General features: G+C 46.7%; 1 protein-coding gene across 10 annotated transcripts in view; it reads right to left on the bottom strand.

Annotated features, from left to right (window-relative positions):
* Positions 1-277: 277 nt before the first annotated feature.
* Positions 278-18,621, bottom strand: part of PTPRM (protein tyrosine phosphatase receptor type M) — a 797,738-nt gene continuing 779,394 nt past the window's right edge. For all 10 annotated transcript variants that reach the window (XM_017864681.1, XM_017864682.1, XM_017864683.1 and 7 more), the window contains 2 exons: positions 12,410-12,545; positions 278-1,025 (listed from right to left, as the gene is read on the bottom strand). In XM_017864681.1, the coding sequence (XP_017720170.1) occupies positions 972-1,025; positions 12,410-12,545 (190 nt within the window). In that variant the 3' untranslated portion in view covers positions 278-971. The remainder of the gene's footprint in view (positions 1,026-12,409; positions 12,546-18,621) is intronic.

The raw sequence follows: 18,621 nt of genomic DNA, 5'->3' as shown, positions 1-18,621 counted from the left end.
GCACCAGGGCAGGCCACTGTGACGGGCCCACTGCTCTCACTGATGAACACTCTCTCAAAAAACTCTACGCTACCTGCTCCAACAAACAGGCCCCGGCCGCGCTCTCTCCCCTGTGCGCTGGCGTGACGGGTGCGGCCTCCACCGCCTGTGCGCTGGGACACCAGGAACATGCTACGGCTGCTTATGGGTCATCATTTATTGAGTTGAGAATTCACATAAAGTAACATCATACAGAAAATCGTTTCCAGGCCTTAAGAAAAATGACTGTCACTCACTGTGCTTCACAAAAATTTCTTTTAATGAATAAATAATTTGATGAAATCAAAATATTTACAATATAAACACTTGGAAAAGCTCTAGGTCCGTGAATCCGATCGTCGAGTTTTGCATTTTGTGAACTGAGTCCTCCCCCAAGCTTTTCCCTTGGAAACAATACAAATCTGATAGAAACGACGACTCATACAACATGTCTTTGTTCATTACACATTTATCTGTTAGTCCTGGAAAGCTACATAAGCATATATTATGCAACATGTTAAAGTACAAATATTACCTAAAATAATATATTATCATAATGCCAGACAGCATTCTCCACAGAACAAAAACATACACTCAGCTGTAACAATAACGAAGGTCACGGGCCACAAAATAATACCCCAAAGGTACAAATTCCTTCATAAGAATATAGTTGTGCTCTTCAGTTTACCAGATGTCTACGCTGCTCTAGGAAGCCGGTGGCAAGGAGTACGGGATCTGGCGACTGTGGCTGTGTGTGTTTCTGTCAGGCAGCAGCATTACTGGGATTGGGCAGTGCAAGCAGTTTTAGAAACACTTTCCTGGGCTCTTAAAAAGAGCCAATTATGCAAAGCAAAATAAGCATATTGAGAAGTCTTCATCTCTTCTGCACAAATACCATGGAACGTCTTGGCTTTGTGGTATGAAAGGGATTGTTTGCAGAGCTGTTTACGCCATCAGCCAGAATTCAAGTATTCCAGGGCCACCTCGTAGCAGAACTTGTACTGATCCTGGAAAACAGGAGGGGAAAGTGTCAGCTCAAGAATATCTCAGCGCTGTTCCTAGTAAAGCAATTACTGTAGAGTAGGGTCTTAATGGGAAGACATCAATCTGGGAAGCATTTGAATTAGCAACGAATCAGAAAGTCACGGTTCTGAACTCCAGAGACATTCACTGTTTGGAGATGCTCCCCACAATGCTGGGTGAAAGGTATTTTGCTACCTGTGCTGGCTAGAATTCCCGGAAGGTTCTGGACACTGGCAACTCTAAATATGTTTGTCCACACATGTGATTTCCAGGATATCAACATACTGAGCTTCGTGCAGGAGGGTCAGGGATAGAAGAAAAGGTAACGAGTGCTTGAGGAAATGCCTTCATGCCATCTCTCACAAGGCCCTTGGTACCTAGACGAGGCCTCACGCGTGATCCAGTTTTACCTTTGACTTTCAGTCTGTAGGAATTCCTCAATCTCATGAGAATTTCATCAGCACCTCCTGAATACCAAGCCCCTTGACCTGGTCCCTGATTCTGAGAAGTCCATGATCCAGTGAGAAGGATGAGACAGGTAACCCAATGACTGACAACACATGAGGCGGAACGGTCCCTATCATGTGCGGTAGGCTCAGGGAAGGGCAGCTCTTCTTAGGGAAGATGGCAGTGGGAAGTAGGTGGACAGCACCCTCCCCAGAGGATGGAACTGATGCACGGAGTGTGGAAGCAGCCTTGGTTTGCCCTGGATGGTCCTGGCTTCTGCCTGTTGTCTTGGCATAATCCTCTTTTACTCTCAAAGTGCCTAGTTTGGATCTAGTATATGGCCATCCTCACCGGTTACTTAAAACAGGCATTCCAGGCAGAGGTAACAGGACGAGGAAAGGTACAGAAGGGGAAATGTTCGAGATCCTCTGGGACCCCAGACCAGTTCTTCATCAGGCAGGGAATTCATTTCTCCCTCCTAGCTTTCTTTCTTTTTTTTTTTTTTTTTTTTTAAAGAAACAGGGCCCTTTGTCACCCAAGCTGGAGTGCAGTGGCACAATCATGGCTCATCGCAGCCTCGAACTCCTGGGCTCAGGCAATCCTCCCACCTCAGCCTCCTGATTAGCTGGGACCATCAGCATCAGCCACCACACCCAGCATTGGATTCATTTTTCTTGAGTTCAGCTTTCCTGGATCACGTACCTTGGCCCGAGCAAGCCCTGCACAAGGTCCTGGCTGAGGTGTGGTCTCGGGTGGCCGGGGAGAGCATTCTGCACCTGTATGCATGGAGTGTGCTGACAGAACCAAGCCTGGGAGTGGGCTCTGAACCCAGCAGAGGGACACAGGGCTTGAGGACGCCTCTGCCTGCCACCTGGCAGGAGCCTGGCCCCGGAGACGCCTCAGCAACTGGAAGGCTCTCTTCTGCTTCTGGAGGAGACAAGCTTCCACATGTGCGCGCGAGGTTCAGCACCACTGTCTCTACCCATCACAGCCACAACCAAGGAAATGCATCTATTATTTTTCATTTTGCCAAATTAATTGAAAATGTCCAGTATTTCTTAAGTGCCTCCTAATTTGTCACTGAAATTTCCTTTTCTTCACCTACACTGTTCTGTAAATACCCTAGTAGTCCAACCTATTTATTTCAGGACAAGGGCCATAGTTTATCCCTCTTTGTATAATGTAACAGTCTCTAGCTCAGAACTGACACAGTTGAGAGTCAAAGTTGGCCGCATGTACACATGAAGACAAGCAGCACATGATCCAACTCAATACACATGTACTGCTAGAGACTGGGGGTTTTATGACACAGTCAGTCCTCTGGGAGGTCACGATCCAGAGGCAAAGACAGAGAACAAGGAGATCATTTCAATCACTGACAGTGCCACGAGATTAATGTCAGTGGCAAGAAAATCACAGGTGTTAGCGAGAGCGTGGAGAAAGTGAACCCTCATACACAGCTGGAGGGAATGTCAAACGGCGCAGCCACTTTGGAAAACCGTCTGACAGCTCCTCAAAAGGTTAAACACAGAATTCCCATATGACCTAGCAATTCTACTACTAGGTATACAACTGAGGAAACTGAAAACGTATGTCTACGCAAAAACTTTGTAAACAAATGTACACAGAGCATTATTCCCAACAGCCAACAAGGGTAAACAACTCAAATGTACATCAATAAAATGCAGTATAGCCATAAAGTGGAATATTACTTGGCTATGAAAAGGAATGAAGTACTAATACATACTACAACGTGGATGAATTGAAGCATGGATGAGTCTGCTGAGTGAAAGAAATCAGATTTGAAAGGGCACACACTCCTTTTCCATGAAACGCCCAGCATATGCAAATCTATAAAGACCGGAAGCCGACGGGTGGTTGCCAGAGCCTGGACGTGAGTAACCAGGAGTGGCTACAAGTAGGTCTAGGATTTCTTTGAGGGGACTAAGGGGAGATGGAAATGTTAAACATTTGGATTGTGGCGATGGTTGCATAACTCTGTGAATATACTGAAAACCAGTGAATGACATACTTTAAAAGGGGATTTTTTTTTGGGGGGGTACATGTGCTTGTTTGTTACACGGGTATTATACACGTAATGGTGGGGAGTGGGCTTCTAGGGTATTCACCCCCCAAATGAATGTTCATAGTGCATTACACAGCTGGCAGGAATGCAAAACACTGGAAACTGACTACAACTGAACCTTATACCCTGCTTTTGGAGTTCCCAGTGTCTATTGTTTCCATCTAAAAGTGGAAACGTTATGGTATACATATTATATTCCAATAAAGCCTTAGTAAAAAAATCACTGGTAGAAAAATGCTTATTCCATGATGTGAATCCTACCTTTAATGTCTATCAAGGGCTCAGGTGGACTGGAACTGGGCGGACTCTGACATAGGAAACATGAATCCAGTTGTTCTCTGCTTTCTAAAGAGTCATGGTACTCCACACTGACCAGGAGCCTCAGGTCCTACTAACCAACCCCGAGATCCTGGCTACTCTGTTCCCCTCTGGTCATAAAACAGGGGGTTGGATCACACTTAAGGTTCCCTTCCAGCTTTCTCAATTTAGAACTTTAGGACTTGGTTTGCCTTTAAAGTAAGTCTGATGACATACAAGAAGGTGTGCCTTAAATTATCTCTTGGTGCAAATAACAAATATTTTACTACCCTGTCATTTCCCTTAAACAGACCACTTTTTCCACACACAATGAAATGCCAATAGTTTTTTTTTAACTTTTTAACTGGAAAAAATTATTACTTGCCCTAGGCAAATCAGATTTCTGATTCATATTCTAGTATTTATTATTTCAGAATTTGATACTTTTATTTTCAAAATATTTAAAAGAGATACTTTGAATTTCAAAATTCCAAAAGTCCGCGTTGTCAGATCACCAGGCTGCCATGCTGGCTATGAAGAGATCCTGTCATTTCTCCGCTTTTGTGAATCACAGGAACCATTTTTTTTGTAATGGAAATCTACATGGTCCAATCCCTTCCTGCATAAAAATGATTTTACACAAGCCTAACTGTGCAATTCATTTCAGTGCCTACTCAGAGCCATCCTTTTAACATTAAAATGCACCTAGTGGGGAGACGTGGCTGTGGCCCTCAGGCCACAACACAGGCTGGAAACTCAGGAGGGGCTTTGGGCTTCGATTTGAAGGAGCTGCTGCTTGGAAGTCACCGAAGCTGCCCTGTCTCAGGCATGACTGTGATTTTCAAAATGAATTCTCCTTCTCCCACCTTCTCCTTCCTGAGCAAGCGGCCAGTCCCCATAGATTCTGTGATGACTGGTTTCTGAATCAGAAAAATAAGGGGAAGGAGAAGGAAGACCATCAACTGCGGTGCCCCCTCCCCCCAGCACCTAGGTAAATGCCTGAATCTTCCGACATTGGAAACTGATTACATTTGATCACCAGGTACAGGCCTGTCTTCTGCAGTTTCCTCTCACAGCTCACTCGCTTTTGAACAGTATAATTAAGCCACATGAGCCATTCCTGTGCTGCAGGGGAAAAAGGAACGTTTATGCCTTGGTCCTGAGTGCTCCAATTTGGGCGACATTAGCTGGCTTCAGGCATGAGGAGGTGCCCTGAGTAGGGACTCAGGTGGGAGCCTGGCCTGGTCCTCCTCACATCCTTGGGTCAGACCATAACCAGGGCGACCTGCTGCTATTCCTCACCAAGGCCCCTGACACTGGCCTCGCTCCCGATCAGACTTCCTGGACCTATGAGTGGGAGAAAGCAAAATCTGCAAGGGAGCTGGGAAGTGAGGTTGGCTGTTAAAAGCCACTGGCTCGCTTGGTGAGGGCATCATGAGGCCAGCACACCAGTGGGCGACGTTGGAGGCCTCCATCAGGGGCCTGAGCCCTGTCGCTGTCTGCGCAGGCTCCCTGTGTCTAAGGAACTCAGGCTGGTGGCCAGCACGGGCACTTCGAACAGCACGTCAATGGCCTCCAAAGATTCAGCGAGAATAGCCTCCACCGCTGACCTGGTTGCTTTTGAAAGTAAGGCAAGCTCCACGATTTTGGCTGGACCCTGTACTGACAGATACTTTGGGCTGGAAAAATTCTTCTGAGTGATGCTCTGCCAGGAGGGCGGGGTGGGCCCTATTACCGTGGTGGGATCCCGCAGTTCAGTGTTCCCAGCCAGGCTGTGGCCAGTCACTCTGTGCCAAGGAGACCAATAAATTCACATCCTTGCTCAGCGAGACAGCAGCATGCCCCTGGAATGATGAATGGCTCATTCCTTTCAACTCTATCTTTAAAATATATAGGTAGAACTTTCTTCACCAAAGCCCCCTGCAGAATCCATGCCCAGTTCCTTATTGAGGACCTGCTGAGCACAGCCACAACCTCTCCTAGGTTGGAGAGGACAGCAAAGGGTGGCTCAGGTTGGAATCGGGTCTGGCTGCAGAGAAGAATGCTCAGTCACTCAGCAAATGCTCACTGGGCAACTCCTGTGAGCCAGGCGCTCGGCTGGTGCTGAGTGTAGGGCGTGGGCTGGGCAAGTGGAATCTGGGGGTAGGGAGAGGGAATGGGGTATTAGCAAAAATTATTACAAACCTTCCTCAAGAGTGCAGGAAGACTGACTGCGGGTGGATTCAAGGTGCCTGGAGTGTGGATGGCGGACCCTAGCTCACATCTGATTCCCACCCAGCTCCTGCACTCACCACGCCAACATGTGCACACACACGTGCACAGCCTGTTAAACTGGCTGCAAGTTTCACAGCAAGAGCTACTGAGGGACAGCCTATACACACCAGGTGGTGGTACAAGGGGGACAGCTGTAGGCCCCACACCACATTGCATTTTGTAGGTGAGTCCACTGCTGGCTTACTGAAGGGGAGGTGAGGCTGAGTCTGCAGGGTCAGCTCTCAGTTACAGAGAGGGCAACTTGGACCTGCACAGCAGATGCGCAGATCGGGATGGGGCTGGCTCTGGAGTAAGTGGGATGGAGGGGGAGAGGCAGCGAGCTGTGAACACGCTGCACCGCCGCAGTGGCACAGCAGGGAAGGGAAAGGCCCGGGGACCCTCCAAACCAACTTTCTCAGCCCTGTGGCACGTCCATCCTGCCTGGCGGGGGCTCCATCCCAGAGCCTCTGGCTGAAGTGGGCTGTGGCACTGGTATTTCTGAAAGCTCCCCCGGTAGTGGCAGGCGGAGGGGCGGATTCTCATGCGCAGCCTGGGCTGAAAGCGCGTCTAGAGCAGACACGGTTCTTAAGCTAGGCTGCACGAGAGACTCACGAGGTCTTTTAACACTCGGCTGCTGCAGCCAGGCCTCTGACCAATCGAATCACTCTCCGGGTGGGCCCAGGGATGAGAAGCGTTCTGAAGCTCCCAGGTGACTTCAATGGGCAGCCAGGCTTGAGAACCACGAGGGACACGTTCTTCTCTGAATCTTACAAGGCACGTGGGGGTGGACGGGGCTGTTCCCGTTACACCTGGTCTGAGATGGAGCTAGCACACACACTGATTGAGCTCTGCCCTGTTCCCAAGTTCCCTACGCTTACCTGTGCCCTCTTTCTCCCGGTGCGAGAGCACGCACCGCTTTACCACCCTTTCTCCTGGATTTCTCCCGGCAACTCAGTAACAAATCAACCCAGGGAGGGGTTGTGACCATCACCTTCCTACGGGCCCCTCCCTTTCAGACTCCCAGGTGGGGTGGGACTGCGTATCCAGCTACACTGTATTTGGAATTTCCGTCTAATGCTCATGGTTTTTAGTTGTCAGTTTGTTTTCCTTGCCTTTTCCACCCATCATGAACCCCGAGAGCCCCGCTGGTATCCAGCCTCCAGGCTGGGAGACAGGTTGGGGGGCTCCTTTTGGGGTGGCTGAACATCAGCAGGCTTGGAGCTGGGAGGAGGGATTGGGGTCCAGATTTGGCTTGCACCAATGACGAAATGCTGGACTTCTTTGTAAAAGGGGTGCAGCGGCAGCACCTCCCCTGGCTTTTGTGAAGATGACTGAGTGTAACAAGGTCACTCTCTGGACGAGTTCCCTAAACAGAAAAGCCCGGTAGCCTTCTAGGAATAGTATTCTTTTTTGTTGTTTCTGATGTTACTTTTTAAAAAACAACAGTTTTGTTGAGATACAATTCACATACCATAAAATTGGCCCCTTTAAGGGATACAGTTGTTAAATAAAATTCATGGGAGGCCACTGTTTGGATGAGGCCCTGACAGACTAGACCAAACCAGAATGGAGTTCCTCGTGCTAGGTGCCACGCCGCTATCCAACTGAACTTTGAAACACGGCAGCTTTCCGAACGTCAGGAGAAGCGCAGAAACCAGTCAGAAGCAGCCCGGTGTTCCTGAGCTGCCATGATAAAGAAGCCCCTCTGTTTTAATCCTGTGATGGAAGGAAGTTTGAAACAACCACTCTGCGTTGTGTTCCCTGCCTCTGCCTTCCCAAGCCCTTTTCTGCCTAGAAAGCAGCCTCTGCTCAGCTCCTTGGAGCACTCGTTCTACTGGACAGAATGACATCTTGCCTGATTCTAGGGTCACTCATACAAGCCCATTAGATCTTCAAATTAAATGTGTTGTAATTTTGTATTTTAACACAGTTCAGTGGTTTTCAGTATATTTAGAGTTGTACACCATCTAAGTTTGAAACATTCCCATCGCCTCAGAGTGAAACCCTGCGCCTATTGGCGGTCACTCCATCTCCCTCTCCCCCAGCCCTCAGCCACCACTACTCTACTTTCTGTCTCAGGGATTTGTCTGCTTTGAACATTTCACAGACAAGGAATCATAGAATATGTGGCCTTTTGTGACTGAATTAATATTCCTTTTATTTTTTGAGCAGGAGTCTTGCTCTGTCATCCAGGCTGGAGTGCAATGGTGCGATCTCAGCTCACTGCAACCTCTGCCTCTGAGTTCAAGTGATTCTCCCGTCTCAGCCTCCCAAATATCTGGGTTTACAGGTGCCTGCCACTATGCCCCGGCTAATTTTTATATTTTTAGTAAAGACGAGGTTTCACCATGTTGGTTGGCCAGGCTGGTCTCAAACTCCTGATCTCAGGTGATCCGCCCACTTTGGCCCCCCTAAGTGCTGGGATTACAGGCATGAGCCACCGCGCTTGGCCAGGCTTAATATTCTTATTCCCACTTTACAGATGAGAAAACTGAGGTTCAGGGAAGAGTTTTGCATCTCCAGTGAGTTCTAAGCTCCATGTGGGAGATACCATATCTTCTACTTCTCTTGCATCATGCCCAGTGATGCTGCACATAGAACAGAGGCTAAGCAATACATGCAGAATGGCATGGAACTAAGATAAGATGCCAGGCCAGGCACCGTGGCTCATGCCTGTAATCCCAGCATTTTGAGAGGCTGAGGCAGGAGGACTGCTTCTGGCCAGGAGTTTGAGACCAGCCTGGGAAAAACAGCAAGACTCCATCTCTAAAGACATAAAAATAAAAAACCAGTCAGGCATGGTGGCACGCCCCTTTAGTCCCAGCTACTTGGGAGGCTGAGGTGGGAGGATGGCTTGAGCCCAGGGGTTTGAGCTATGATCACACCACTGCACTCCATATTCAAGTGTGTAATCACCTGCAGAGGCAGCTTTGTCAGCCTTGCCCAAGGCATTTGCCAGTTGTTCATTTCCTGGGCAGTGCACTAGGCTGTGCAGCGGAGTCTTCCAAAGTTCCCACCACCTCGCTGGAGATACTATGTTTCTCTAGGCAAGATCTGCCCTCAAAGACCATTTCTATGTTAGAACAGAGCCTGGGAACTTCAAAAGCCATTACAGAAGGCAAAAGTGAGAAGGGAGCTGCCGTCGCGAAGCGGCCGCTTTCCTGCAGCCGGAGTGGCTTCAAAGGAGCTCAGGTGCCAGGACCCGTTCTGAATCTAACTAGGCGAGTTGTGGGGAATCGCAGGCTGTGCTGTCCTTGTCCACCCTCCTGGGACCCAGTTCTTTGATGGGGACTTGAGGCTGAAGAGATGGATCACTTAGGAGCAGGGCGAAAAAAGGGTTCAGGAAAAATGCAGCTGCCCCTGCTGGATACAAAAAAAAAAAATCTAGTCTTGTATTAGAAACTATTTTGCCTCCTGGCAATCCACTGGCTTTTCTCCAGAGCCCCCAAACCTAAAAATGTGCAGAAATACATCTTTAGGCTTTCTGGATCTCCCTGGAGAGTGCCATGCTTCAGCACGAACCGATGAATCTTCCCACTCAGAAGCATTTTAGAAAAATCAGAGCTGCAAAGAGAGATGGTGAGAGACACAGCGTCCCTCTGTGCGCTCACCTGCCCTGGCAGGGAGGATAGAGCGGCAGCATTGCCTGTTCTGAATGGAAGGGACCATGAGGGATGCAGCCGCACATGTGATGTATAAGACCTGGTGGTGCCAGGGTGAGGGTCCCTCTATTGCACCCCAGCCTGCCTCTCCAGATGCTTGGAAGCGCCCCCAGGGCTGTCTGGCGCGTGCTCGTCATCCTCTGAAGACGCAGCTAAGTAGACTCAGGACACTGCCCTTTTCAGCTGCTGGCGCAACATTTTGTGCTTAGGACACACTCGGGCCTCAGATGGTCTGTGATGCCCAATAAAACTGTACCAGACTTCATCACCCTGACCTAAGCTAATTTAATTCTCTCAGCCAACATACACAGGTATGAACATCAAACCAAACAGAAGTCGTAGGTACAGGCAAAACCAAATGACAACAGGTCCTATACAGTTCTGGAAGCTTCAAACCCACTGAAAAGAGCACGGTGACTTTTTTCCTCTGTCACCTGATATTATCTAATACCCTAACAGCCACCGTGACAGATATGTCACACAGTTTTCTCCGGAAATTGCGAAACTTTCCTACATTTCTCAGACCCTGACCTTATCCTCCAACTGGTGCTGACCTTGGGTCTGGGCACCCAGAAATCCCATCTTCTCCATTAGGGTCACACATAACTACACAAAGTCCTAAGTTATTATAGAATCGTGGGCTGGGACCGCAAGCTCCCTTCTGGTTCAGCCACCTAAGCCCCCATTTATTTCATGAAAAATCACCCCCGTCCTCTAGCATGCACCGCTGATTCGGTAAAAGCCCCATCGCTCCTGCCCATAAAACCTGGTGAGTGATGAAAGCTGCGGCCGGAGCCATTAGAGGAAAGGCCTGCAAGGGCCTGTTTCTAATGATCTGCTTAATTCCGGCTGCAGTGAGAAGGAAGGGACATTTTTTTTTGATCAAGGTCAGCTGTGCCCAAGTACCAGCCAGCGTCTCCAGGCTGCATACCTGACCCTGAATTAGTGAGGTTAACTACTGCACGAAGCCACAGTCTGAATATTTCATTCATGCATTTGTTTCTATCCTCTGCCGGCCCAAACTCAGGCCTCCACCGACAGCATGGCCACTCTTTGCTCAACTGCCTCCATCCTGGAAGACTGGGAATTCCATGGTGGTAGAACTCTTTACCATTCAGGCGGTGATGCAGGGAGGGAGATGGTCCTAGTGAAGCCCCACAGCAGCCTTTCAACAACCCACAGGAAATCTGTTACTATGTCCAGGGCACTTAGAGCCCTTCTGCCAGGCCACTGACGGCATCACGCCTGGCAGACTCCTACACTCTCTACAACCACCTCTCCCCTTTGCAGTTTCCAAAACACTTTCACATCTCTCTGCATGCTGGGTACCTCAATGAGCTAATGGTATCCCTGGTTTACAAAACTAAAACCTAGAGGAGTTAAGTGATTTGCTTAAGGACACCTAAATGACAAGACTAATGTGTTGGGGTCACCTCACTAGAAGTAGTAGCAGAGTTGAGACTAGAATTTGGGTTTCCATGGGCTCCCTGTAGGGTGGGGAGGAGGGGAGCAGGAGTCTGGGGAGCACGGTCCTTTCTGCCCCGTCTAGAAGCCAACGTGCTAACAGCTGACAGGGTCGAGCAGGTGTGCCAAATTCCCCGACCAGCAGCCATGCTTCTTGGAAATGGAGCAGCTCCTCAGGCACGAGACTTGTATCTGGGCAAAGCGGATGCCCTGGAGAGTGGTTGGTGCTGAGCGGGACACGTTTGGGAGCTCGTTGTCATTGGTCACTACTATTAGCCAGCCCGTAGCACTGCTGTTATGACTTCTTAAACTGCATGGGGACCACTGCTACTTTCTCCAATTCAGCTTGACTCTCAACTCCCTCTTAAGTCCCTTTATTTTAATTTTTAACATTAACCCCAGTGCTGTGACGCTGTGGACCTGGAAACACTGGCTTTGGAGCTTGTTGCATCGGCCACCAATTTCTCCCTCTCCTGCCCCCAAGCCATTTTCCAACCTTGGATTAGTCCTGCTGTTTCCTTCAGATCCTTCCTCCGCTCACAGAGAAGTGCAAAAACCTAATCTAAAAGCTTCTTCCTTTAAACTATTCTAGAGTCACAGAGGTTGGCATTTCAACCGCTCCACATAAAAAGAGATTCCATAAAATACTCTTAAGAAAATAATTGCACATTGTCCTCTGTTTCTCATCTCCTTTAATCCTTTTCTCAGATATGGCCACCATAATTAAATGCAATATTCTGGATGTCAAACTAAAATTCACAGCTTTGATAAATATTAGGCGATTAAGCTATTTATAAAATATATAATTTGAAAATCTGGCATTTCACGTACTATGATTATTTCTTCTCTGTGAAGACTAAGTGCTTAGCCACGTGGAAGTTACTGCCAGGAAGGGAAGTTAATAAGCATGCTCACTTGTGAGTTTCAGCTATTTCCGTATTTCAAATGAGCTGGAGACAAAGTCTCCTTGTAAAGAACAAAGAGAGGAAGAGGGAGAACAAGAAAGAAGGAAAAAAGCCCTACATGCAAAGTGATTACATTGTGATTTTGAAAATGAGTCTCTTCCTCTACGCATCAGTCTCCCCGCGAATCTGGGAGCTGGCGTGGATTCTAATGCTAATGGAGTGTCTCATGGAACAGCTCAGAGGGGGTGTCCTACCAGGAGGTCGACCATGTTGGGCTTGTTGTTCCTCAGTGTCTTCACAGCGTGGAAGACATCCACGGTTCTCTGGTGCCGGAGCATCTCACACACGATGCTGATGGCGCAGAACGTCCCACTGCGGCCTCCTCCGTTCCTGTCATGAAAGAGATCAGATGGCTGCACTTTACACTGCATCTCGCAAACACCTGTGGAAACGAGCTGTTTAAACCCTGGCCAACCAGTAACAACGAAGGGCTCTGAGACTGAGGGACCGCCTACCTGGGCAGATGCTTTTAATTAAAGGAAACAGAGCAAGCCATCAGCAATGTCTGGCCACAGGTCACCTGACTGAGAGCCTTTCCCAGCTCTGCTCAGCCCTGGTCACATTCTCTGATACAGCACTTCATCGATAAGGGCCCAGGTAGAAAATTTTCAGTGAACCTTATTTAGGGTCTGCCAGGAAAATTGGTGTGACAAATATGGGTTATGTTCAAAGACGTATCTGGCCTTTAAAAACATCCATTAGCGGCCGGGTGCGGTGGCTCACGCCTGTAATCCCAGCACTTTGGGAGTCCGAGGCAGGTGGATCACGAGGTCAGGAGATCAAGACCATCCTGGCTAACACGGTGAAACACCGTCTCTACTTAAAAAATACAAAAAATTAGCCACGCGTGGTGGCGGGCGCCTGTAGTCCCAGCTATTTGGGAGGCTGAGGCAGGAGAATGGCATGAACCCAGGAGGCAGAGCTTGCAGTGAGCCCAGATTGTGCTATTGAACTCCAGCCTGGGTGACAGAGTGAGACTCCATCTCAAAAACAACAACAACAACAACAAAACATCCATTAGCATTTCATTATTTATCTATAAAACAGAGGCAATTTTAAAGAAAACTTTTACTCTGAACCCATTTTAGATGTGCAGAAATGCTGTAAAAATCACATAGAGAATGCATATCCAGCTTTCCCTGATGTGAACACCTCACATGTCCACAGCACATTGTGCAAACCAAGAACGTGATGCTGGGACAATGCTATTAACTAAACCACAGACTGTAGCCACATCTCACTAGTTCCTCCACGAATGTCCTTTTTCTGGTCCAGGATCCAATCGTGGATGTAGCTGTCCTATCCCCTTAGCTTCCTTCAGTCAGTAATACTTCCTCAGTCTTTCCTTATGTTTCCTGACCTTGACACTTTTGAAGAGCACGGATCAGTGATTTTGTAGAATATAAAGAATGTAGAACATAGAAGTAGAAAGTAGCTGTCAACCCCAGCCACAATCTGCGAAGTCATCACAGACTACAACACGTAGACCATCCCTTCATTTGGGTTTGTCTGATGTCTTCTCATGGCTGGAAACAAGGCCGTGCACTTCGGTAAGAAAACCAGAGAGGGGATGTTACCTCCTCCCAGGGGTTCAGGATGTTCCTCTGTCTTATTACTGGTGATGTTCACTTGCTCACTTGTTAAGATGGTGTCCGCCAGATTTTCTCACTATAAAGTTATCATCTTTCCCTTTGCAGTCAATACATATCTGGGGGGAAGATATTTGGGACTATGCAAATATCTGGTTTCTCGCCCACTGATTTGAGCATCCGTTGGTGGATCTTGTCTGTAGCAGTTATCACGGTGGTGTTTGCCTAATGGTGATTTCTTGTTTCCCTCTCTTTGAAGATTCTACCCTAAGAAAGAGCTGTCTCTTTTTCCCCATTAAATTATTTATTTGCTTATTTATTTTATGATTTATTTCAGTGTGAGCTTATACATCATAATGTTATTCTATCAGCTAAAATCCGATGGTACTAATATTGATTTTGTTCATATTGTTTCAGCTTTGGCCAGTGATAGCTCCAACAGGGTAGCTCTTTTGTTCTTTTCTGACAAGCCCCCAACCTTTCTTCTTTCTTTACTTTCTGCAACCACATGATGGTCCAGGCTCATTCCTCACTATTCCTGCACCAACTCTGCAGTCCCTCTTTCCTCAAGGAAATAAGGGACTTTTGTTTTTTTTTGAGACAGAGTCTCCCTCTGTCGCCCAGGCTGGAGTGCAGTGGAGAGATCTCGGCTCACAGCAAGCTCTGCCTCCTGGGTTCACGCCATTCTCCTGCCTCAGCCTCCCATGTAGCTGGGACTACAGGCGCCCGCCACCACGCTCGGCTAATTTTTTTTGTATTTTTTTTTAGTAGAGACGGAGTTTCACCGTGTTAGCCAGGATGGTCTCCATCTCCTGACCTCGTGATCCGCCCACCTCAGCCTCCCAAAGTGCTGGGATTACAGGTGTGAGCCACTGTGCCCGGCCATGGGACCTTTTTATTTTTAAACACAGTATAAGTATCATACCTAAAATAACAAATATTACTGTTTTAAAATAATCAAATTTCTAGTCTGTGTTGCAATTTCCCAGATTGTTTCTTTCAGCTGCTTTTTAAAAAAATCCACATTTAGGCAAAGGCCACAGATTGGATTTGGTTGGTATGTCTTGCAAATTTATTTTAATCTGTGAGCTCCTCTTTGCTCTCTCTTTTTTCTTGGGAATTTATCTGTTGAGGAAACAAGGTCATCTGTCCTGTAGAGAGTCCCACATCCTAGATTTTTCTCATTCATCACATCTCTGTGATATCATTCAACATGCTGCTTTCTAACTCTGTATTTCCTGTAAATTGGTAGGTAGTTCCAGGGCTTGATAAGAATTCAAAATTTATTTATTTATACAAGGATACTTAAAGTATACTTTCGTTAGGAAGCAAGCCAAAAATATCTGGTTTTATGCTTTTAAGAGTGGTTTTAAGAGTGATCATCGTGTTTGGATATCAGCTTGATCAGCCCATTATGAAATTCCGAATCAGCTTTTTAACTGAAGTATAATATACCTACAATAAAGACCATTAGTAGACAGCTCACTCCATTTTTACAATGCATATACCACGTAACCACCACTCAGATCAAGATACAAACCACGGTCAGTCCCCAATAGGCTCCCTCACATTCCTTCCTCAACAATACCATCAGTATCACCAAAGAGAATCCATTCTTAAGCCTAGCATCATCAATTGCTTTCACCTGTTCTTCAGCTTTGTATAAATGGAACCATATACTATGTCTTCTCCTGAGACTGGCTTATTTCACTCTGTGTTGTCTGTGTGAGACTCACCCACAGTGTTACATTGGTAGTTTATTCTTTTATATGGCCAAGGAGAATTCCACTGAATGAATACCCACTGTACAATTTATCCAACAGCTGCTGAATGTTTGGGCTGTTTCTAGTTTTTAAATACTATGAGTAAACTTGTGATAAGCTTATCTTTTGGCAGATGATTCATTTCTGCGTCATTTCTCTAAGAACAGAAGAGCTCAGCCTCAAAGTACCTGTACGTTTAGCTTTGGTAAATGCTGTCAGTTTCCAAATGGTTGTACAGTATTTACTTCCTTCCTATATTGTATAAGAGTTCCACTTACTCCACAGCTTCACTAACACTTGGGATTATTATTTATTTGTCTGTCTTTAAAATTTCAGCCATTCTGGTGAGTACACAGTAGCATCTGATCCACAGTAGCATCTGATCCGTTATTTGCCTAAAAACGAATAACGTTGAGTAACTTTTCTATGCTCATTGGCTATTTGGGACTTCTTTTTCTTTTTTTTCCTTCTTCAGTGAAGTACCTGTCAAGTTTTTTGCCCATTTAATAAATGGAGCTGTCTACCGTTTTCCTATTGGCTTGCAGTATAGCAGTTAATAAGACACTGTAGCCGAGTCCCTTGTCAGACACGTGTATTATAAAACTCTCCTCCCACTGCCTTGCTTTTTCCCTCTTACTGACGTCTTTTGATGAAGAGAAGGGTTTCATTTTAATGAAAGTCCAATTTGTCAGTCTTTCTTTTAAGGCTAGTGTTCTGTGTCCTGTTTAACAAATCTACCTGTGGTCATGGAGATTTTCTCCTGTGTTTTCTTCTAGAAGCTTTGCTGTTTCACTCTCCCTGTTTGGTCTACCATCTATCTGAAAGGGGTTCTGTACATGGAGTGAGGGAGACCAATGTGTCCAGGCAGTCTCCCCCACCCTCTGCAGTGCTGTGTTGCAATGGCATCTTTGTTGTAAGTCTGATGACGCTGAGGTATGGATCTGTCCCTAGACTGTCTCTTCTGCTAATGAGAAGATTAGCTGTTTTCCATCCTTGCATTCACATGACACCACTTTTCCCATCAGCTTTGCACCTAATGCTTTTGGCAGCTGTTGAAGACCACTGTCTAATCCATTATTTTCATCAAGAGTTGCAAAGTGGTGAAATCTTAATTCTATCCATTTAATCTAGTTTTATTAGCTGGGAGACACGTATAAAGAAAAACACTCCCTATTTGCATACCTTGAATATCTGTGGCTCAAGGAACCATTCACTTCAAAGCACCTGCAGGTCTTGTCTCAGCCGGGAACTCTCCACCCACAGCCATTAGGTGGCGCTACGCTATGCTGAATGCCATGCTCTTACCTCCAAGAGGGACACTGGAGTGGTCTGATTCTTTCCTGGCCAGTACTGGGGGATGCCAATGTAAACTAATTTTGTTTCTTATAGCTAAAAAAAAAAAAACCCTTAGATTTAGATATATAAATGTAAACAAAAATAAACATTCTCACCAGGCCTAGGTCTCATGCCCACCTTGATGCTAAGAGAGCAAGAGACAGTTCCACATGAACCAAGGCAGGGCTTTAGAGAGGGGGAATGTTCCAAAGAATAATCAATGTTCTCTCAGCGGAAAATGGGAAGAGATGCTGCAACGGCAGGAGAGACGAAACAACGGATGCCTCCCACCGTCCACTGTGAAGAACAGCTGATTGCTTTAGGTTTTACATGGAACAGCAATGTCACTGTTTAGTTCTGTGGTCACAGCTGCCTCTGGGAAGAGTGTTGTTGACAAGGTGCAGTGATTTAAGAAATCTTTATGTCTTCTTGTTAGGCCTGTCCCGGTGCCTCAACTTCTTCTAGTCACTAGTAACTTAGTCCTGTGGGTTAAAGCACTGACCTTTTTTAGAAAGTACTAATCCCGGGGGGGGGAAATGTACATCTAGCTCAGATGCTGGTCTCCAGATGCAGGCAGGGATATCTGCTAACATTTTTAGTATTTTAGAAAAACCTGACATATCTAATAATACAAACGAACTACAATATTAATATTTTTTGCTGGGATTTTATCATCTCAGCGTGAACCTCTTATTCTAATCAGAGGTCAGATCTGGATTGAAGAGAAATAAAATATGGGAGTGTAATCCTAATTTATTTTTTTTTTATTTTTTTGAAAGATTTTTTTTTTTTTTTTTTTTTGAGATGGAGTCTCGCTGTGTCCCCCAGGCCTGAGTGCAGTGGTGTGATCTCGGCTCACCGCAAGCTCCGCCTCCCGGGTTCACGCCATTCTCCTGCCTCAGCCTCCTGAGTAGCTGGGACTACAGGCGCCCGCCACCATGCCCGGCTAATTTTTTGTATTTTTAGTAGACACAGGTTTCACCATGTTAGCCAGGATATTCTGGATCTCCTGACCTTGTGATCTGCCCGCCTTGGCCTCCCAAAGTGCTGGGACTACAGGTGTGAGCCGCTGCGCACGGCCAATAGAGATTTTTTAATGCACTGGGTCCAGGAGAAGAAAGTGGGGATGACAGCAACTAGAGAAAGGTGAGGTTGATAAGCTGCTTTTTAGAGGACAAAAGCTTGGAACTTTTGGTTGAAGACAACTCTGGGTAGGTTCTTACACCTCTTTCCAAAGGAATATCAGTTTCCTGCAGGATGAGACACTATCGTGTTTTGATTGCTGAGAGGCAGGCAGAGTCCTGGGCTTCCCGGGAGACCTCGCAGGCCCGGGGTAGGAGGTGGCACTGCATCAGACAAGGGCACTGACTGGAGAGTAACCCACGCCCTGAGCCAGGTCTGCAATTTTAACTAGGCTTGATCTACCCGGAGTGAATATTTTGCCTTCAATTTAAGAGAGATCTCAGTGTGTACTTCTAATGATACTTCACTGAAAAGTGACATACGCGTATACTTGAAATTTCCCCCAATTGTCTAAGCATCTTCCTTAACTGCCACGACTTTCTAATTGCCTGTTCTATTAAGCCGATTCCAGCTGGTTGATTAGCTACGTATCATTGCCAATGAGAAAGTGCAGGTAAAAGTGCTTTGAGAAGCGTGGTATTCTCTATTCAGTGGCTCTCTCACCCTTATTATCTCAACACATTGAAATCACCTAGG

The sequence above is a fragment of the Rhinopithecus bieti genome, unplaced genomic scaffold, assembly GCF_001698545.2.
Source record: "Rhinopithecus bieti isolate Rb0 unplaced genomic scaffold, ASM169854v2 scaffold_73682, whole genome shotgun sequence".
Lineage (NCBI taxonomy): Eukaryota > Metazoa > Chordata > Mammalia > Primates > Cercopithecidae > Rhinopithecus > Rhinopithecus bieti.
The sequence above is the reverse complement of the archived record's forward strand: the minus strand, read 5'-3'. Positions and strand labels throughout refer to the sequence as shown.